Here is a 19,676-nt window from a genome sequence, read left to right as displayed (position 1 = left end):
GTCTTGGGCGTTCCTTGGCGTGCAGCCGCGCCGTCCCATCGCTGCCTTCATGGTCACGTGGCGTTCTCCCTGTGTTAGTGCCTTCGCATCGTTTTCCCTCTATGCATGTCTGCCTCTGAGTCCCAGTTTCCCCCCATTTTATAAGGACATCAGTCATATTGGATTAGGGGCCACTCTAATGACCTCACCTTAACTTGATCATCTGCAAAGACCCCACTTTCAAATACGGTCATGTTCGTAGATACTGGGGTTTAGGACTTCAATGTCTTTGGAGGACACGGTTCAGTCCATGACGGTCGGCCTTAATGTACCTTGGCCCGTGGGGTGGGCTCTTTTTCAGCTGTCTTTATAACTGGAAAGGAGGTGGAGGGCTCTGGAGGTGAACTGTCTCTGTGCTCAGCGTTCTGTGGTTGGTCTTTGCCGAGGAGGGCTCTCTCACTCTTCATCGGGGTGCCTTCATGGGCGTGGGACCTGGGCAGTCACCTGGGGTCCCAGTCTTGCTTTAATGCTCTGCTGTTACTGTCTGCAAATTCGTAATAAATTTTGAACAAGAAGCCTTGCCTTTTCATTTAGCACTGGGGCCCACAAGTTATGTAGCTGGTCCTGCTTTCCATACATCAGGATAGAAGAAAATGACTGATTGTGATCTGGTAGTCTTGCTACTAGCTAGAAGCTGACCGGTGGAGCCGGGCCAGATAAAACAAGCAGAGGCCTTAGGGAGGCAGCCAGGCAGGAGATAAGAGCATCATGAGGGAATTAAAGATGCCACATGGCATGGTTTCCTCCAGCCTGCAGTGGCCAGCACCAGGGCCCCTGAAGACAGCACATCCATTTCCACTCAGTAATGAGAAAGTACAGGGGTGTGGTGTTTCCCTAGGGAAAAAGCCGTATGATTTCTGTGATTCCCTCTTGAGTTATCCCCCAGTAAGCTAGCTCTGTTTAAAGGACTTTGGTGATTCTGCTTATAACACATTTAGAAAAGTTAAACATTAAATTCAAGTCAAGAAACAGGCCAGGAATAGAAAGATAAACTCAAGTGACCCTGCTCTCGGTGACCTTACAAATATAATGGGGTGATAAGACAGCACGGTCAACCCACTGGCTCCCACCGCTGCTGGTCCCAGGCATTTCTGATCTGCTTCCTGTCACTCCAGTTTGGCTGTGCCTGTTCTAGGAGTTCATATAAATGAAATCACACAGTATGTATTCCTTTGGGCCTCTCAAAGATAGACATCCGAGCAGACCAGGGAAGGAAATAGAGTGAGCTGAAGGGAAATCCATATTCTTAAATGAGATTGCTGGAAATGTGGAAATGAAAGAACTGGGGAAATTTTTTAACTCGATCGTAGCAGCACTTCTGTGGTGCTGTGTCTCTGCTGTGCCCTAATTCATGTTTCAGTTCTGAGACGGGGAAGGAAGAAGAGCCAAGGCCTGTCTTACTTTGCAGTTGGGTCGTCGGGGTCTGGAAGGGGCTTTTGCAGCAGCTGCACAGGGCATATGCTTTATTTTCGACAATCTAGTGGCTTTGGCCGCGCTGACCTTCTACACTTTGTTCTTGGTACTCTTGTTTTTATTTTGTTTCTAGAGATCCCCCAAATAATTCAAGCTCCAACCAGATACCTTGCCTTTTATGGTTATCGCTGAAGTCGTAATTTGGCCACACACATGAGCCATCTTCTTTAGCCCAGAAATGGACGTCCTGTTCTGTGCTCATGAGGTCCGTCCCACGGTAACTCTCGCACCCATGCTAAGCCGGAAGCAGCCCCAAGGCAAAGCCTCCTGTACAATGTGGCCGTGATGGGAAGTGTTTGATAAAGGAAGGCAGGATCTCAGTCTATCCTCAACCTTTGAGGAGTGTGACATGCACTTCCCTGCTATTTCCTGACCGGGCTGCCTGTCTCTTAAAAGTGCTTGCTACATACATTTTTTTAATCAAAGAAGACTAAAACTGAGCTGGTTTTTAGAACGGCAAGTGTCTCTTGAATAGGAGATGTCGAGGGGTATGGCCAGTCAAGACTGACAATTGGGGCCAACAATGGGCCTGATGGTTAACTGCACAGTGCGCTTGTAAACTCAGCCCTTGCAAAATTTACAAATGTACCCGGGGAAATTTACTCAGTAAGTTAAACATGGAATTACCACGTGACCCAGCAATTCCGCTCCTCGGCGTATATCCAAAAGAATGGAAAACCAGAGTTTAAACAAAAACTTATCTGTGAATATTCAAGGCAGCGCTATTTACAGTAGCCAAAGGCAGAAATAACTCAGATGTCCATCAACTGATGAGTGGATAAATAAAATGTGGTATATTCATGCAATGGAATATTATTTGGCTGTAAAAAGGAATGAAGTACTGATACATGCTCCAACATGGATGATCCTTGTTGGATCATGGATGATATCAAGTGAGAGAAGGCAGACACAAAAAGCCACATATGGTATGATTCTGTTTATATGAAATGTCCAGACAGGCACATCGGTAGAGACAGAAAGTAGATTAGTGGTTGCCAGGGCTCAGTGGGGAGTGATTGCTCATTGGGTCCTGGATTTCCTTTGGGGATGATAAAAATGTTTTGGAGCTGAATAGTGGGGATGGTCGCACAACATTGTGAATGTTCTAAATGTCACTGAATGATGTACTTTAAAATAGTTAAAATGGTGAATTTTATCTTATGTGTTTTACCACAATAAAAAAAACCAAAACACTTGATTCCCTCTGTTCTGTTGAATGCTATTTCCCAGACTTTCCTCCAGCGGAGAGAGGAACTCAAAATAATCACCGCCACACAACAAAAATCCTTCCGATTACCCAGAAAAGGGGCTTAGACCCTGGATGGGCTGGAGGGTGGGTGGTGTCTCCCTGACTCAGTCTCTCCCACAGAATAAATGTTGACCTTGCTCTGGATTGCAGGTGCCTCCAGCTCCGGGTCTGTGGCTCTCCCTGGCTGCCGGTGTTGGCTCCAGGGCAAATACAACTCAGGGGGGACCCTGCCCTCTGGGCCTGCGTCCTGGGCAGGGTCATGGCTGAACTCAGAGGCCCAGGCAACCTCAGAGGCCACACTTCCCATCACAGCTGCCTGTCCTTCCTCTTCTAAACGTTCTGATTGCAGTCCAGCGTTTTACTTTAAAGAGAAAAGAAAACTGTAGATTTATTTAGATTTTACAGTACCTTTCCTGAACACAGAATCTTTCCTGTATTCTTAAGTGGAATTTTGATTGTGTGTTAGTTTCTTTCTTTTTTTTTTTTCTAGCAAAACCCCCAGCTTCCCCAAGCTAGTTTCAGATCTAGCATTTAGGCAAAGACGTGTAAGACTACAGAAATAGCTTATAGCAACATTCTTGTTAAAATGGTGGAATTTTCTAATTTCCTTCGTGAATTGAATCCCAATCGCTCAGCCCTCCCATTCGACTCTGGGCTTTTCCTCCTGTCTTTGCCAGCCCATGACAAGCACCTCCACCCATGCCTCTAACCCTTCTATAATCTCTGACCCGGTTCGGTCAGCCTTTCCCAGGTCGGTCACTCAGGTCTGCGGGAATTCACCCTGGGTCTGGTTCTCTGTGAACAGGCTCCCGTCCCCTCCTCCTGCACTCTGCCCTAATTCCCAAAACCTCCTCACGTTAAGCAACCCCGCCTTTCTCCAAGACAGGACGCTGACACATCTCCACTGAAGGCAGCTCTTTCTCCCCTCTGCTTCTAGGCTAGCGCTGTGCATCTTAGCAGTGGGGGGTATCAAACTGGCCACCCCAAAATGTGTCCCTTTGGCTTGTTTTTAAGGACAAAAGACTCTGATAGAAACTTTGACCTTCCCCCTAACTGCCTAAAAGGGTTTAAGAGAGGAGGGCTGTCCCCAGGACAGGCCATCACCATAGTAACTCTGGGGATGACAGACTGGGAGGATCCTTGCTAAGGATAACTTAGCTATTGAAATGGCTGAATGATTGCACGTCAGCCCTGATGGTGACCACAGGGCTGCTAATAGTTAAGATGCTGAAGTGCCCCTGTGCCAGTTGGTAAATAGCCACAGCTCTGTGCACCCTCCCGCTGCTCCAGCCCTGAGCCTTCCAGATCTCCCCACCATCCAAGAACTAAAAGATTCACCCCATTTACCACCTTCATAGAGCTCATAGTCAAGTGGTGGGCACCCTAGATTTTGCTCAAAAATCCTGCAGAATCTCAAACTTTGAAATGCACACATTCTGACCACAAACTACCCGATATTCTTCTCTGTCTCCCTCTCTCCCACTCTCACTGAACATCCTTTCTGTCCTCATGCTACCAGTCCCTCAAGTCTTCTCAACTCTTGCAGCACACTTCCAGCCTCTCCATCCACCTTGGGGCTCGTGGCCAGCTATTTCCAGGTGCTTTAGTCATTCTCCCTGAATCCGTCATGCCTTGGCCTTCTTCCATCCTTCTTGCTTGGCCAGCCTCATCGATGGAAACATGTCACCTGCCTTTTTTGCATTTGCTTTCTGCATTGGTGCTCAGGAACACCCCAGGGACAGTCACAAGGGCAGGTGTCCCGAGGGTTTTGCTCTCTTGGGCTGCCAGGCATCAGCTGTGCCTTTCCTGCTGCTTCGCAAAATTTCCCCCCTGTTTGACTGATTCCCCATGATTACCTCTTTGTCAGTTATTCTCTTTCCTGCATCTTAAATCTCTCCCCTCTGACCTGGCAATAAACCCAGGTCTCTATCACTTAGCCCCGCTCTGTGACAGACATTTTTTGCTCAAAGAATATTCATATGTCCCCCCGGGTTTTCCAGCTCTCTTGCAGTTAGGTGAAGCCATGTGACTTATTTGGCTAACAGGCTCTGAGAGGAAGTAACATGTCACTTCTGAAGCATTTGAAGCCAGTGCCTGACCCTCGGGCCCTCTTTTCCCTTCCTCAGGGAGCTGGAAGCTTCTGGGTGAGGTGGTGGCCTTGCAAGATGGGAGCAGTTTCGATCACTGAGTCTTGCTGTGGAGAAGAGGGGCCCTGAAGAGGGGGCTGACCAGCACAGGAATATTTGTAAAAGAAAAATCGATCTTTGTGACGTACTCCCCTAATTTTGGAGGGTGATGTGTCACGGCAGCATAGCCTAGCATCCCCTGACTGATGCGCCCCTAAGATGTCAACCATCAGAACACCGTCCCTGGGGTCTGCCACTCCCTCCAGTTTCCACCTTATTTTTCTCTCCATGGCTGGGTTACTCAAGTATAAGGTCAACATGCATGTCTGCTGTTTTCCTTTCCTTTCCACAAATCCATTCCTCAGTCCCTGGTCCCTGACCCACCACTTTGCCAAATTATTCTCTGCAAGGCTCCCAGTGATGCCAAAATTCAGCAGTGCTCTCAGCGGCTCCGGCCTCTCTGCAGACAGCTGCCGTGATGGTTTAGTCCGATTCTTCTACCCCTTCTCTGCTGCCTTCGGCGGCCTTGGTTACCTCGTTTTCTTCCTGCCCTGCCGATGCGCCTTTTCCGGCTGCATGCTGGCTACCTCTCTTCCTCTTGCCCCCAAAATATAGCCCCTCCCATGGTCTAGCCTCCAGCCCTCTCCACTCTGTGTACTTCCTCTCTTGGTGATCTCACTTAAGCTATGGCTTCGACTTCCTTGGGCATCCATGTGACTCCCAAATCTGTTTATGTCTCTGCTCTCAGAGTATCAGGCCATCAGTGGACACCCTGAGCTCTTCCCAGGCTCTTGGACCGCGCTTCTGACCACCTGATGTCCTTACAGTTAAAGACCCCCAAACCAACCCACTTCCTCCCTCCTTCCCTCCAGGAGTAGGCCTGTCACCCTGCCCTCATATTACAGGTTTCTTCTTTCCTACAGCTGCCAGGCTCAACTTCTGCAGCCCTATTTCCACCCACACAGACATCCAGGAAATCCTAGTTCTAGAAGATACTATTTCGTCCTCCTCTCCTCCATCTCTTCCCTCTTTTCCATGCCCTCTGCCACTCTTAAAAAAGTGACTCTTAAAGTCAGCTTTGCTGACTGGCCTTTGCAATTCTGCACAGCCTCCCCGCTGGGCGCCCTGCCTTTTCTCTTCCAGACTCCTCCATCTCCCGTCCAGCCAAGCTTCCTAAGGCTTGGATCTGCTCCTCACCTTCAGTGGCTCTCCAGTGCCTCTGAGTCAGTGATGAGCTCCCCGGCCTCATAGTTGGGGCCTTCCACATTGCGACTTTCCCAATCTTCTATTCCCACATACACAACCCTTGTACTCCAGGAAAACTGGTTTATTGCTTGTTCCCCAAACATACTAGCAAGCTGTCTTTACTCCGGTCCTTGCTCAAGCTCTCCTGCCACCTGGAACACGTCCTCCCAACCCCAGCCCCCGTTTCTGTCTGTAGAATCCTACGAATCGCTCAGACCTATTTTAAATACCGCCTTCTCTAGGACTTTCTTAATTCCCTTGACTTGTGTGTTTGCTCCCTCTTCTGCATCCTTAGAGCATCTTATTTTGTAACTCTCTTATGAGCTGGAATGAAAAACACTTGTCCTTGCTTGCCACTGTCTCTAGTCCATCTGACATTCCGCTGTCTGGCCTCCCAGCCAGGTGGTTCTTCTCAGAGCTCTACCCACACAGTATTTTTAGAAACTGAATTTGTTGTGGCTCCCTTTCAGGAAGGGGCGTCACGTCGTGCTTGTTCCGTCAGTCATACGATTAGCCCTCACTCCGGGGCGGAAGTACCAATGAAGCCCGAAGCCCGTGACTGGGCTTTCTCAAGCCCTGTTTCTGTGAACACTTTTGAAGGTAGCAGCATTTTTTTCTGACACCTTGAGCTATACACAGCTTCAAGCGAAACCTGGCTGCTTTGCATGTGCTTGGGGGCCTTCCAGCCAGGTGGTTCTTCTGGAACATTCCAGCTGGTCTCATTCCTGTGGAACCCACCTCTCCCTCACCACACAAGAGAGGTCAGGCAGATGGATAAAAGGGAATGCAAGCCAAAGGGGGCTCTCCATGTGCTGATGAGGCCCCGAGCTTTCCGCCTGGGAGGTGGAGCGCAGCGAGCCCATTGGGTGAAGGATGGGCTGTATTGTACTTACTTCAAAGCCACAGCAAGTCTGGACAGGAACTGAAGGAGAAGGTGAAATCTGGAGGCTGAAATGCCAAGGGGAAACTTGGGAGCTAAGTGGGCATGGATCCTGGGGTGAGAAGCGAGGAATGCCTGCTGCAGTGGCCCCTGTGGCTGCTGGCTGGGTCCGGGGCTGAAGACCCGCCTCTCTGTGGATCGGGTTTTCCACGCACCGCACCAGGAAAGACCACGGGGAACACACTTGCCACCACTGAACCTCGTTAAAGTGGAGCATTTTATCGTGCAACGGCAGAGAGGGAGAAGCTGTGGACCGAATCTCCCCCCCCCCCCCCGCCCCCGGTGCCCAAGAGCCCCATCAATGACTTGGAGGGCCTTCAGGAGCCCCTGATCACCCAGCAGGGCAGTAGGAAGTGGTGGGCCAAGGGGTGGGGGGCTGAAGTATGTGTTCCCCACCCCACCCCCAGCACCCACAATTTTGATCAACCATGCGTGAGCCAAACCACAGTCCTCAGCAGGCCAGCTGCCTAGTGACGCCTGTTCTGGTCTAGTTCTCTTCATTTCACAGACTGAGGCCCAGAGAGGTTAACCGGCATATCTGAGATTACACAGCCAGTTTTGGGGTGAGACAGAAACTCAAATTCTGGTCTCCTGGGAGCCATGCTGTGGCTTTCCACTCAACCTCTCCAGCCCTTGGCTTGAGACAAGATTGAAAATACCGGAATACTTTTATAAAGACTCAAGAATGTGGGTTCCCCATGAGTCTGCAAACACACGTAAGAGAAGCAAAGGAAAAATAAGTGGCTCCTGTAAATGTTTCTGTGGAAATCTGGCAGCGTGACCTACAGAACCAGTGGAAGCTTGAGAAAGTTCAGTCTAGGGTTGGAAAAACAATACAGTTAATTTTTTTGAAACGCTCAGCAGAGTTAAGAAACAATGTGTTCCAAAACAAATAAATTCTGTTCGACTGAGTGAACACATTTTCTATTCATTCATTGTTTTGACCTCGCTGTTAGCTCAAGGCCTTTTTTTTTTTTTAAACAAAGCTATTATCATTGTTCAAACTTGGTTTCCAACATAGTGAAAATTGTTTTTTGGTTTTTTTAATGCCCGGAGCCAAAGCATTCTCTGTTCTGGGATCAGGGTCTCTCTGAGGTCTGAAGAGGGAGCACCCTTTGCCAGGAAATGGTTTTCCACGTGGCTCTAGAAAGGCAGAGGCTTTGACTTATCTGGAGCTGGGGGTTGGTCCCAGGTCCACTGAATGGCTGGGACGCAGGCCCGCCTCTCGGGGGCCCTCAGCAGCAGGGGAGCCGTTCCTAAAGAACTCAGCCAGGCACTGGGTCCTTCCCAGCAAGCGCTGATGCGGTGAAGAGCCTCAGGGCTTCTAACACTGGGAACCCAGAGCCTTTGTTCTCTGCAGTGGGAGGACCTGACAAACGCTGAAGTCCTTTGGGTTCTAACTGTGGAAGATGACATGAGCAGAGCCACGTTAAAATACAGCTGGAGCTGCCATTTCAGAAGACTCGCCTCGCAAGTCTTGTTTTCTTTATCTTCCAAACTGGATCAACCGCCAACATTCCAAGAAGTCAGTAAGGGCAAGAATATCCTGTCTGCAAGGATTGATGAAACTAGACTTCACTGACCACGGAATCTTAACCAATCAACGAAGTACGAGGCTAGCCTTTTGCCTGATGACCGAATCCAGAACCCATCTATGAAGTACAAACCCAGCCTTACCTCATCCGGCAACGGTGAACTCTTCTTTACTACAACTCACCTGGTCCTCCCTTTTTCCACAAAAACCCTGAGCCCTTCTCCTGTAATCGGAACGCAGTTTGGGTTTCTACCTGAATCTCTGCTCCCCAAATTGTCATTCTTCGATCCCAATAAATGCTTTGCCTCTTAAACTGGTTTCTGTTTTTGCCGGTTGATATATCCAAGAAAGAGATTTTGCCTTCATGACTGAATGTGCACTTCAGGGGCCCGGAGAGGGCCAGTTAAAACCAAAGATGCCTTGTTTCTTCAGTGACCCCAGTGCCACTGGAAGAAGGCCTGCCAGTGGTATCCCTGACAACAAACCTTTATGCTGCTCCGGTGTGTCTGGAGCTGAAATGCCCTTCCAGGGAGCCCCACCCACCAGTCTCTGATGTAATTCTGCTCCTGCATCCAGCTAGGCTGGTGCAAACCTCTGAGCTATTCAACCATAGTAACCGGAACATCCCTACCTGGGCAGGCTTCATCCTCCCCAGGTTCTCTCTTGCCTCGGACACCAGTCTTGCGTTCCTCTCCCCGCAGCCCCCTCTGCCACTTGCATTGTTTCCATCTCTTACTGGCGGCTCCTCCTCCCCTGTCCTTTCACCTGGCCCTGGGCTGGGTTTGGACCTTTCTGATCCTCCGCCCAATCTTGCAGTCTTTGCATCCTCTCTTCCACTTCCCCATTCCCGACCCACCAAACCTGCATCTGTGGCCGAACTCCATCCTCCACCCCCAACCAAACCTGCCAGGTACCCTTCCAGACCCTGGAAATCCCGCCCCTTCTCTGAAGCTCCTTCCTGACGTGCCCACCCTCAATACCCCTCCTTGCGTGTTTTGTCCTTTCCCTTTCCTTCCCTGGAGGATGAGCAGAGGAAAGGGCAGTGGTGCCCAACATGGCCTTTCTCCAAATCAGCTGGGCTCCCTGCTGTGCAGAAAAAACTGCAGGGAACAAAAGAAAGTCTAAGCTGTGTTTTTCACCTCCCATTAGTGGGTCCCAAACTCATTTTAGTGGATTGCAACCAACATTAAAAGGAGAAAAGGAACCAGCACAGAAAATATCGGAGTGCATCACCCTTAGTAAGTATCACTTTGTGACCCTTTAGTTTCACTGTGTTTGTTCCAAGTGTCAATGTGAAATATATTTCTTACTGTGGGTTGCAGCCCCCAAAAGTTTGAAAGTCCCTGGTCTAGCAAAGAACCAACCAAAACACTGAAGACACATTATTATTGAAAGTGAAGGTAGTGAGAGGTGGTTAAAGAAATTTGCATTATTTTGGAGGCTCAAAGAGCCCTGCAGTTCTCCTGTGAGGGCCACAGGTGGGGCGCCCATTCTCCTGACCGTCAGAGGACGGGGGCTTGGTTAGGGGGTCCCCCAGGGAAAGTCAGTAGAAAGTGTCAATGCTCGTACCCCCGCTCTGACTCTGATTTGTATGTAAATCAAAGGCTGAAATTTGATTAGTTATAATTAGGATCAAAAGAAAACTTAAAAGGACTATGTGTCCCCCAGAGAATTTTCCGTGTGACTCCATCTGCTACTTCTCCAGTCCATAAACACAAAGCCCAGAGGACAGGTCCGAGGGGGTGGGGGCCAGTTGTTCGGAGCCACCAGCTTCTTCAGTGGGATCATCCGATGCTACAGCTTAAAGTGCAATAGAACGTGAATCTCGTCCCCGAGGAGAGGTGGACATCCCGTGCGCCCTTGGCTTTGGGAGGGCACGGCAAGCGTGAAGTTACTGGCAGTAAAAGGTGAGCACATTTTCCTGGTTTCCTCGGATCAGGATGACAGGAGGTCTGAGGTCCTGGGACAGCGTCTCCAGCCAGGCCATGTACAGCGAGCTAGGGCACTTCCCCTTTCTCCCTATGGGCAAGGTGCTGCAAGGCAGGAAGGAACGGCAGATGAGAAATTACCAAGGGTCTTCCCCACACAGCCCGAGTTTGCTTTCTGAACAGCAGCTCTGTGAATTGACCCCTTTGGAGCTCCTCTTCCCAGCCACCCTAAGAATGACCGCCTGCTCTCCTAAAAGTAGGACTCAAAATGTACCTTCAGGCATGAAGCACTTCTAAACAAGGCCGTGGCGTGTAAGGCCCCCGTGATCTGATCCCCACCAGCCTCCACAGCCTCACCTCCTACCACCCTCAGCCTCCCTCATACAGCCTACAGCCACAGTGGCTTTCTTTCCATTCCTGAAAAAAATGACAAGCTTGCTCCTGCCCCAGGGCCTTTGCATGAGATGTTCTCTCCACTCAGAAGGCAGCACCCCCAGCTCTTTGAAGGTTGGCTCCTTGGAATCACTCAGGTCTTGGCTCAAGGGACCTCCTTCTCTGATCACCCCCTCCAGAGCTGACCTCCCATCTGTCTTTATCGTATCACCCTATGTCATTGTCTTCATAGCACTTCACACCCTCAAGATCTCCTTCATTTATTTGTTGGTTGTCTGTCTCCCTACTAGACTGCATGTTCAGGCCTGGTCTGTCTTGTTCACCACCCTTTCCCTGGGCCTAGAACACAGTCTGATACTGTTGAGCTGTTGTGGGTGATCCACCCCATCTGGCCACTCGAATCATGCCAGCCTTGCCTCTCTGGCCACACACCTGCCTGTGGCCACAAGAATGTGACATGTTCATGTGTTTCAGCTGCGTGTCCTAGCCCTGCCTCCTGCCACGTATGCAAGGCCCAGGGAGGAGGACTCTGCCATTGCCCTGGGAGGGCCCCTTGTCTGCTGCAATGCTGCGCAAATACCGCGATGCCCGGGAATGCTCTTCAGCCGTATTTCCATGGCTATTTCAGGAAGGGACTTTCCACCATCTCGAGATTCCAAAAATGCTTCAGGATGGCTGCAGCTGCCCTGCTCTTGGCTCCTGGAAAGCCGGCATCTCCAGACCCAGCTGGCGGGACATGAAGGAGGGGCCCCGGCACCTTAGGTGGGACTGCCCTTTGTTTTCCCAAAGTACGTCCACAGGTATTACTTCATCTGAACCTCTAAACAGCCCTGGGGGAAGGGCAGGGCCCGCAGCAACAGCCTCTCTCCCAGTTGAGGGGACCTGGGCAGACGGGGGGTGCTGTGTGAGGACGCTGGGCTCAGAGCACGGGCTCTGGTGTCAGAGAGGAGATAGGAGTCGTGGCTTTGTCACTTCCTCAGCCACGTGGTGCCTGAGCCTCAGTTTTCTCTTCCTCAAAGTGAGGACACAGAAACCTCCTCAGGGGATGTTCGTGAGCTCTAAAGAAGACGAAACACAGGAAGAATGTCGCACAACGCCCGGCACAGAGCAAGCCCTTCCTAACATCAGCAGCTCCTGTCAGCACTCGGGATTATTCACCAGCACGAGCTGACCAAGCCAGTGACCACACAAGCTGGGACTTGAACCAAGGTCCCCCAGCTGCCTCTGCTCACTGCAACGCCCACCTCTGCTGAGAAGGCAAATGGGGGTCCCTAAACAGAGCCCCTTATTTAAAATTCCATCCTCAATGCTTCGCTTGGGACAAGCACCACCCTCCTTTAAGAGGCAAGGTCCCCAGGATGGGGGAAGGCAGATGGGAACAAGGACATGTCAATAAGCTAGTGTCACCTTAGTTAGAACGTTTTTGTTTGTCTGGTGACTTGCCAGGGAAAAGGGAAGTGGGATATTGAAACCTAACTTTCCTGATTCAACATATATGCCAGAGGCTGAAAACGCCCGTTGGGATCATTTTCCAGGACTGAATTCAGAAACATCAGAGGCCCAAAGGCCCCCAGGAGACTGGGGGCTGCTTTAGCAGGGGCAGGGCCCTCCCACCCCCCCTGCTGTGGCCTTTCAAGCTTCAGCGTGCAGTTCCCTCCCCCAGCAAAGCCTGTCCACCTGTCCGAGGGACAGACTCCCTTACGGTCACCCCCAGCGAGAGTCAATGACGCTCTATTCCTGCTCACAGGATGCATGCACTTAAAGCTACTAATCTTTAGAAACAAAGCTGCTCCAGAACAAAGGAACTTTTTGTTCAGAATTGCAGCTCTTAGCCACAGAGAAAGGCAGCCTTGGATCTAACCTAGATGTGGAATGATAATCCCACGTCAGAACATGTCGCAGGCTTCGAAGCCGCTCCCCGCGTCGCAGCCAGGAGATCCTGCACAAGAGGATGAGCTCCTCGGAGACTCAGCTTCCTCCTCTCCAAAGCGTGTGTGGAGGCAGACAAAATAGAACCACTTCACAGAGTTCTGAAAATTAATTTGGCCCAGGGCCTTGAGTGTCGCAGAGACTCAATTCCATAAAATGCGATGTCGATTATCATTATTTCGATCATTGCTATTTGGCCTCAAGGAGGGAGTCTTTATGGAAGAAAGAGGTGTCTAGGCTGGAAAGTTAGGCCAGAAGTAGGTGGTTAGTCTCGTCAAAGGCCGTCGGAGTGGTTACGAGGCTGGTTTATCAGCTCTGCGGGTTAAGCTGAACTCAAACATGGCCATTAATCAGATAAACCACTGATCGATTAGTAGACAATAAACAGCCAAGATCTGCCTCAAACCCGCTCTAGAAAATGCTCCACGCAGGCTCCCTGAAGTGCTGGACAACGTGATGTTGTCGTTTCGCCGCGGCTGGGGAGGATGATTTCTTCCTCATAATTCCTGGGGAAGGCAGCTTCCTGGGCTCCGCTCCAGACCCTTGTCTGGAGGGAACTGAGGAATTTGCCATTTTCCACAAGCTCGTGGTGGCCCTGGTGAAGGTGACGCTCAGACTGAACTTTTTGAAACCAGGGCGCGTCTCCAGGCTGGAGGTCAGCACCACAAATCGGCAGCTGCTCTGTCCTCCCACTGAGTTGGCCCGACAGCCGGGCCCTCTGGGCAACAGCTGCGGCTGCCGCCATGGGGGGGATGCTGTGTGCCCGCGTCTTCTCAGGATGGCTGGCCTCACGGTTATTTGTCTCAGCTAATTCCACAAAGGCTGGCAGGCAGGGACTGGCTTCCCCACGAAGTCTGGGGCTGAGGGAGTGGGAGAGCCGAGGTGCCAGCAGATGGACACGTCCAGGGATGAAATTCCTCATCTGATAGCCTGGGAGACTGACTCATTTTAGGGCAAATACACTTAGAACCATAGCATGTTAGACTGAAAGAAAATCTTGGAGAAATAATCTAGTTTAACTCTTCTCTGTAATCAGGGAAACTAAGGCTCAGAGAAGTTGGGTCACTTGCCCAAGACCACACTGTGGGCTAACAGCAGAGACAGAATGCAAACTTGCTTCTCTGAACAGAGGTGGCATCCACGAAGACGCGGTTGGCACACCCAGGTATCACACCCACAAAAGGTGCAGGGAGCCATCTCAGGACGAAGCCCTTCTCACTGTCTTGCACTGTGACTCAGTCTGCACCCAGGCCAACCTCGCCCCAGGAACATTCTCTGCAAAGTGTTGGCCAGAGGCTTGGAGATAAGCCCGGCCCTTCTCCTTGTCACAGTTCCCACGTCAAAGCAAATGTGGAGCACTTTCTTTGCACAAAAAATCATCTCCCTAAAAGCCCCAGGAAGCACCGTTTCAGGCAGGGCCAGCTTCATGGGTGTGCAATCTGTGTTCACACGGCCCTGCACAGAGGAGGGCTCCTTGCTGGGTCTCATGCTCTGCTGTTACCCTCTTGACATTCTTAACAGTTTCTGAATAAGGGCCCCACATGTTCATTTTGCACTGGGCCCTGCAAATTGAGTGCTTCATCCTGGTTTCAGGGGATGGAAAAACAGGCTCAGCAGGATTCTCGGCTGTCTGTCCCACGGAATTCCCAGGTGGCTAGCCCCCAGGAAATGTAGGACAGGCCAGGTTCACGCCTTGGCAAGTACCCTCATTCCCTCTGAGCTTTGAGGGGACTCAGGTGGCGTGGTTGACCATGTTCTTCCTCGTGGGCTCCCAGAGAGCAGAGCCACCCCGAGACTCTCTCTGCCTCACTGTCACCTTCCACAGACTTGGCCTTGGCCAATACCCACCAGAAGCAGCTCCTCCCTGGACACAGGCAGCAGCAGCGGCAGCCCAAGGGTCTGACCAGCACGGAGCTGGAACCGCTGGGGCCGGGAAGGCCTCTGCTTCTGCCGCCCTGCTCTGCAGGCTGGGCACCAACGTCAGTTGGAGGTGGGCAATGGAAAAGAGGGCTAGATGATTCTCAACCAACTAGGAATCGATTTTCTTCTGGAATGAGCTGGGTCCACTTTGCCAAGACGAGTTTGGCAGGAAAAGGCAACACACCAGGGAAAAGCCCAGGTGAGGGGAGTCAGTGAGGCCTGGGGTGTGCGAGGCCTGGAACTCTGCCAGGGGCACGGGGTGGACACAGGCCCGGCACCGGCTGAGAGGCTACTAGGGCTGTGTTTACAGGACCTGTGGGCACTTCCACCTCACAAGGGAAGGCTTGGGGCCTCGGCCGGTGTCCACCCTTCCCAGAGCTGACACCTCTGGCCTCTGAGACTGGCTTCCCCTCCCGCCGGGCGCTACTCACATGACAACAAGAGCGGCATCTCGGGAGTAATCCAGCAGAATCTCATTCAGCCTCACCTGCCGAAGGGACTGGGGCGAGGAAAGCCACATGGTCACTCCCCACATCCCCGGGAGCAGTTCCCACCAAGCCCAGGGGCCTCTTTTAACCTTTCAGAGTGGGTGCCTGAATGATTCCTCCTACAGCATTATAGATGCTCCTGCCTCCAGGAAGGAAGGGGCTCCTCACAGTAACTGAGTGCCTAGCTCACTTCCTTGAGAAATCCTCCTTGGTTTCTCCTTGCCTGACCTTGTTACCATGACCAGCAAGAGAGCGGGGAGAGAGCACTTTACGTTGTGTCGGAGAGCTGGGTTCAAACCCCAGCCCCGATGGTCCTCAGCAGAGAGAACCTGAGCAGGGCACGTTGCCTCCCTGAACTTCACGGTCTTTATCTGTAAAATGGGCATGGTAATACCCTCCCCAGGGAATGTGGGAGGATAGGGGGAGAGAACCTGTGCAAAAGCACCAAGCAGAGGGCCTCGTCCTGGAAGGCACTTGATAAGGTGGACTCGGAGCAGGGGTGGAGTGCTCCGGCGCCTCTGGAACGGAGAAGGCATCAGCCTTCACAGACGCCAGCTTTACTCAGCACGCCCCCAGGAGCCGGGCAGCTGTGGGCCCTTGGGGGCAGGGCCTCCGGGCTGACGGATCAGGGAATTCCTCAAAGCTCGTGTGGGCTGGTTGTGGGGGAGACTCCCTCCCACCCCAAGACCTGTCTCCAAACTGTTCAGAAATGACTGACACTCAGAGTCTGATAGTGGATGGACACCCCATTTGCGAGAATGAAAAAGTGAGTTAACCTAGACCAGGGACTGGATCTCGTACCACTGACGTCTGGGTGGAACAATTCTTCATTGTGGGAACTGTCCTGTGGGTCGTAGGATGTCTAGCAGCATCCTAGGTGATGCTGTCACGTACTCACTAAGCGACAGCAGCAATCCCACCCCCCAGTGGGGATAATGGAAAATGTCTCCAGAGCTTGCACACGTCCTCTGAGGGGCAAAATCACCCCAGGGAGGAGCATGGACCCGCAGCACCCAGGGAGCAGAGCTGCGACCCCTGGTCCCACCTTGCAATGGCCGCCGCAGCCCCGCTCTCCTTTAGCCCTCATTAGAGGCCTGGAGATGCTGACTGGGCAGAGGGCCGCCTGCCTTGTTGGGCCACAGGACAAATCTGCCTTGACCTTCACCACTTGTCTCACAAGTCCCTTCCAGCAGGCAGGGAGGAATGGGGAGTAGAGGGAGAGGGGCTCTGGGCAGCCCGTCGCCAAGGTGGGGGCTGGCTCAACATGGGCAGGAGGACCAGGCTCCCACACCAAGGCTGGCTCTGAGTTCCACATCTGGGTTACCGGGCAGCCCGAGCATTTATGGCTTCAGGATATCTAGGGGCGGGGCGCACGCGGGAGCAGGGTGGAGGGTCAAGGGGCAGGAGTTGAAGAAGCTCAGGTGAGATGGGGCACAGGGCCCTGACCCCGGTGGGAACTTGACCCCACCCCAGCCCAGCAAGGCCTCCTCTCTCCGGCACCTTGACTCTATTCTTGTTAATCTCCTCATCCGAGATCTTCCAGGGGCAGTCCCGCCTCATCTCAGTGACCGTGGCCTCGTCCTTGAAGCCATCGTTCAGGCGGAAGGGTGCGATCATGTCCTCAAACCGCTTGGTGCTGGGGAGAGAGAGCAGGTGAGATGGGGCACGAAGGCGCGGTCTCCAGGGAAAGCAGGCCCTGGAGGGAGATGGAGGCAGATGCCACAGGGACATATGTGTCAGGCTGAACCCCATTCTGACGCTGCCTTTCACATCGAGGCAGCTCCCTTGCTGAATTCAGCACTGATGGGTGGGTCCGGCTTTCAACAGAACCTCCACGCGTTGTCCCTGACAGCTGACCTGGGACCCACCTCCACCCACAGACTGTGCCACAGGTGGTGACTGAGCACTGTTCTGAGCCAGGCTCTGCGCTACACAACGGTGAACAAACCAGACAAGCTCCCCCATCCTCACAGAGCTCAAGGTCTGCTGGGTGACAAACAGGCAAATAAACATAGATTGGAGGTTTTGTGCAGGCACAAACTGAATGCTGGGATGGGGGACAACGGGGGTGGGGAAGGCTTCTCTGGACCCAAAGGACGCCTGTCCTTCTGAAGCCAGCTATGCACAGGGCAGGGAGTGCTGGAGCAAACAGAACTGAAGGAGCAAAGGCCCTGAGGCCGAAGCATGCTTGGTCTGTCTGGGGAGCAGTGAAGGAACCCAGGCGTCTGGAACGAGGTGCATGCAGGGAGAGCGGGAGGAGGCAAGGACAGACAGGTCGTGAGGGGCCAGATCAGGCAGGCCTTTGTTATTTGCCCCGAGCGAGACAGGAAGCTGTTGGAGGGTTTCTATGCGATCTGACTTACATTATTAAAGATAGAAATTTGGACTGGTCGGCATTCAGATGAGGCCATCTGAAGCAATGAAGATGGATGAGCTCACCTGGGGACAGAGTAAAGAGACAAGGGTCCAGGGCCGAACCCCAAGGATGCCAACAAGTGTAAGTCAGGCAAAGGAGGACGAGTCAGCAAAGGAAACTGAAAGAAGGACCCCTGAGGTAGGAGGAAACCAGTAGAGGTGGCGTCTCAGAACCCAAAGAACTGTTTCCAGAAGGATCACTGTGTCAAAGGCAACTGACAGGCGGAGGAAGTTGAGGACAGGTGTGGGCTCTGTGGATCTGTCGGTGCAGAGGTCACCGATGACGCCGGCCGGGGTGATTTCAGTGGAGCAGTGGTGGAAGGCAGTCCTGAGCGAGCGGGAGGAGGAGGGCTGGGGAGGAAGTGACGACAGTAGAACTTCACTTCGGAGAAGTTTGACTGTGCAAGGGTGGGGAGAAATGGTCCAGGAGGTGGAGGCAGATGGGGGCAAAGGAGGGGATTAAAGATCGGAGATGCTGCACGGGGTCTGCACGCTGGCTGTCGCAGCACTCCCCGCCTGGAAGGTGTTCCCTGTCTCTCTCTGTTCAAGGCCTTTCTCAAGGCTTTGGGCCTCCACCAACAGAGACGATCCATCCTCTCTGGCATCCTGGTCCGTCTCTGCAGCATTGAGATGGCTCCTGACGTCCTCCAGCCTGCACTTCAGCCAGGGTAAACCCTGCAGGGCAGGGCTGCAGTGTGCGCATTTGCCCTGCGGCTCCAAGCACAGCCCTGAGCAAACGGCAGGATGACTCTGTCCATCACTGCTAAGTCCTGTCTTGACCTCTTTCCCTTTCCAGGTCATGGGAGTTCCAAGGGAGAAGTAAGGGCCAGGAGGGCAGGACCGACCTTACTTGACTGCAGAGACAGAGTCCTGGAGAACCTCATGGAGATTGATTTACAGAAAGCAAATTCTGTTGTAAACGTCTTATTCTAAGAATATGAAATTGAATCATTAGGAAAGGAAATAGTTTCTTCTGATCCCACAATTGAGCCCTGCTGCAAACTCACACAGGGGTTTGCTTAAAGTCTGCGTGCTCACAGGTGCATGGCGGCAGGAGGGGAGCTGTTGCCCAGACCATTCAACATGTTCCCCACTCCAAGCACTGTGTTACTGTAACATCAGGGACTGCAGCTGCCATGCTTCTGCCTCAGGGCCTTTGCACCTTCCGTTCTGTTTGCTCCAGCACCCCTCAGCCCCCATGAAGAGGATGTGCCTCTGCCGTGGCTCCTGCAGAAAGAGCTGCCCTCCAGCCATGGGTCTTGGGACATGTGACTATGCCACCCCTGGCCACAGCCAAGTGCACCAAAGGTAGCCAAGAAACAGCCTTTCCAGTAACTTAGCCCAGCAGGAAGGGATGAGCTGGTCTAGACACAGTCCCTTTTTCAGGAATTTAAACGAGGCAATGCCTGGAGAAGGAGGCAGTTTGCAGTGGAGCTGGGACTGCAGAGAAGGTCAAGATGCAGACAGAGCTCAGAAGCGACAAGTAGGCAGAAGCCACAAACCCAGCATCTATGGAACACTGATTCTGGGCTGGGTGCTACCTTTTAAGCCCTTTCCGTGGATTGTCGCTAACACAGTGGTTCTCAAAGTGGGGTGCCTGCACCAGCCCCTGAGAGCTTGTTAGACGTGCAGGTTCTCGGGTCCCACCTCAGACCCACTAACTCAGAATCGTGGGGGCGAGAGCCAGCAGGTGGTGATTCCGATACATGCCAAGGTTTGAGAACCGCTGTCTGATGAAAACACTCAGGGTCGTGGGGAAAACTGAGAAAACTAGGCAGTTTCCCAGGTAAAATCAGCCTTTTATGAGTAGCCAGCAGCCTGGGCTGGTGATGTGTGAAGCCAGAGTCTCCCTCGGCCTGTGGGGTGGGCGTGGGGGGTCCCTGTGGATGAGACACAAGCCTCTGCTCAAGCGGCACAACAGCCACGACCCGCACCAGTAACAGTGTAAAAACCACTTGCTCTAAGAAAAGCACGAATGTGAAAATCCACCCGCCTCC

At 52.3% G+C, this 19,676-nt stretch overlaps 1 protein-coding gene across 2 annotated transcripts in view; it reads right to left on the bottom strand.

Moving 5' to 3' along the window:
- Window positions 1-9,847: 9,847 nt before the first annotated feature.
- Window positions 9,848-19,676, bottom strand: part of SLC12A3 (solute carrier family 12 member 3) — a 35,750-nt gene continuing 25,921 nt past the window's right edge. For both annotated transcript variants that reach the window (XM_070613692.1, XM_008527997.2), the window contains 3 exons: window positions 16,765-16,900; window positions 15,208-15,275; window positions 9,848-10,639 (listed from right to left, as the gene is read on the bottom strand). In XM_070613692.1, coding sequence (XP_070469793.1) covers window positions 10,498-10,639; window positions 15,208-15,275; window positions 16,765-16,900 — 346 coding nt within the window. In that variant the 3' untranslated portion in view covers window positions 9,848-10,497. The remainder of the gene's footprint in view (window positions 10,640-15,207; window positions 15,276-16,764; window positions 16,901-19,676) is intronic.

This window comes from Equus przewalskii, chromosome 3, assembly GCF_037783145.1.
Source record: "Equus przewalskii isolate Varuska chromosome 3, EquPr2, whole genome shotgun sequence".
NCBI classification, from domain to species: domain Eukaryota; kingdom Metazoa; phylum Chordata; class Mammalia; order Perissodactyla; family Equidae; genus Equus; species Equus przewalskii.
The sequence above is the reverse complement of the archived record's forward strand: the minus strand, read 5'-3'. Positions and strand labels throughout refer to the sequence as shown.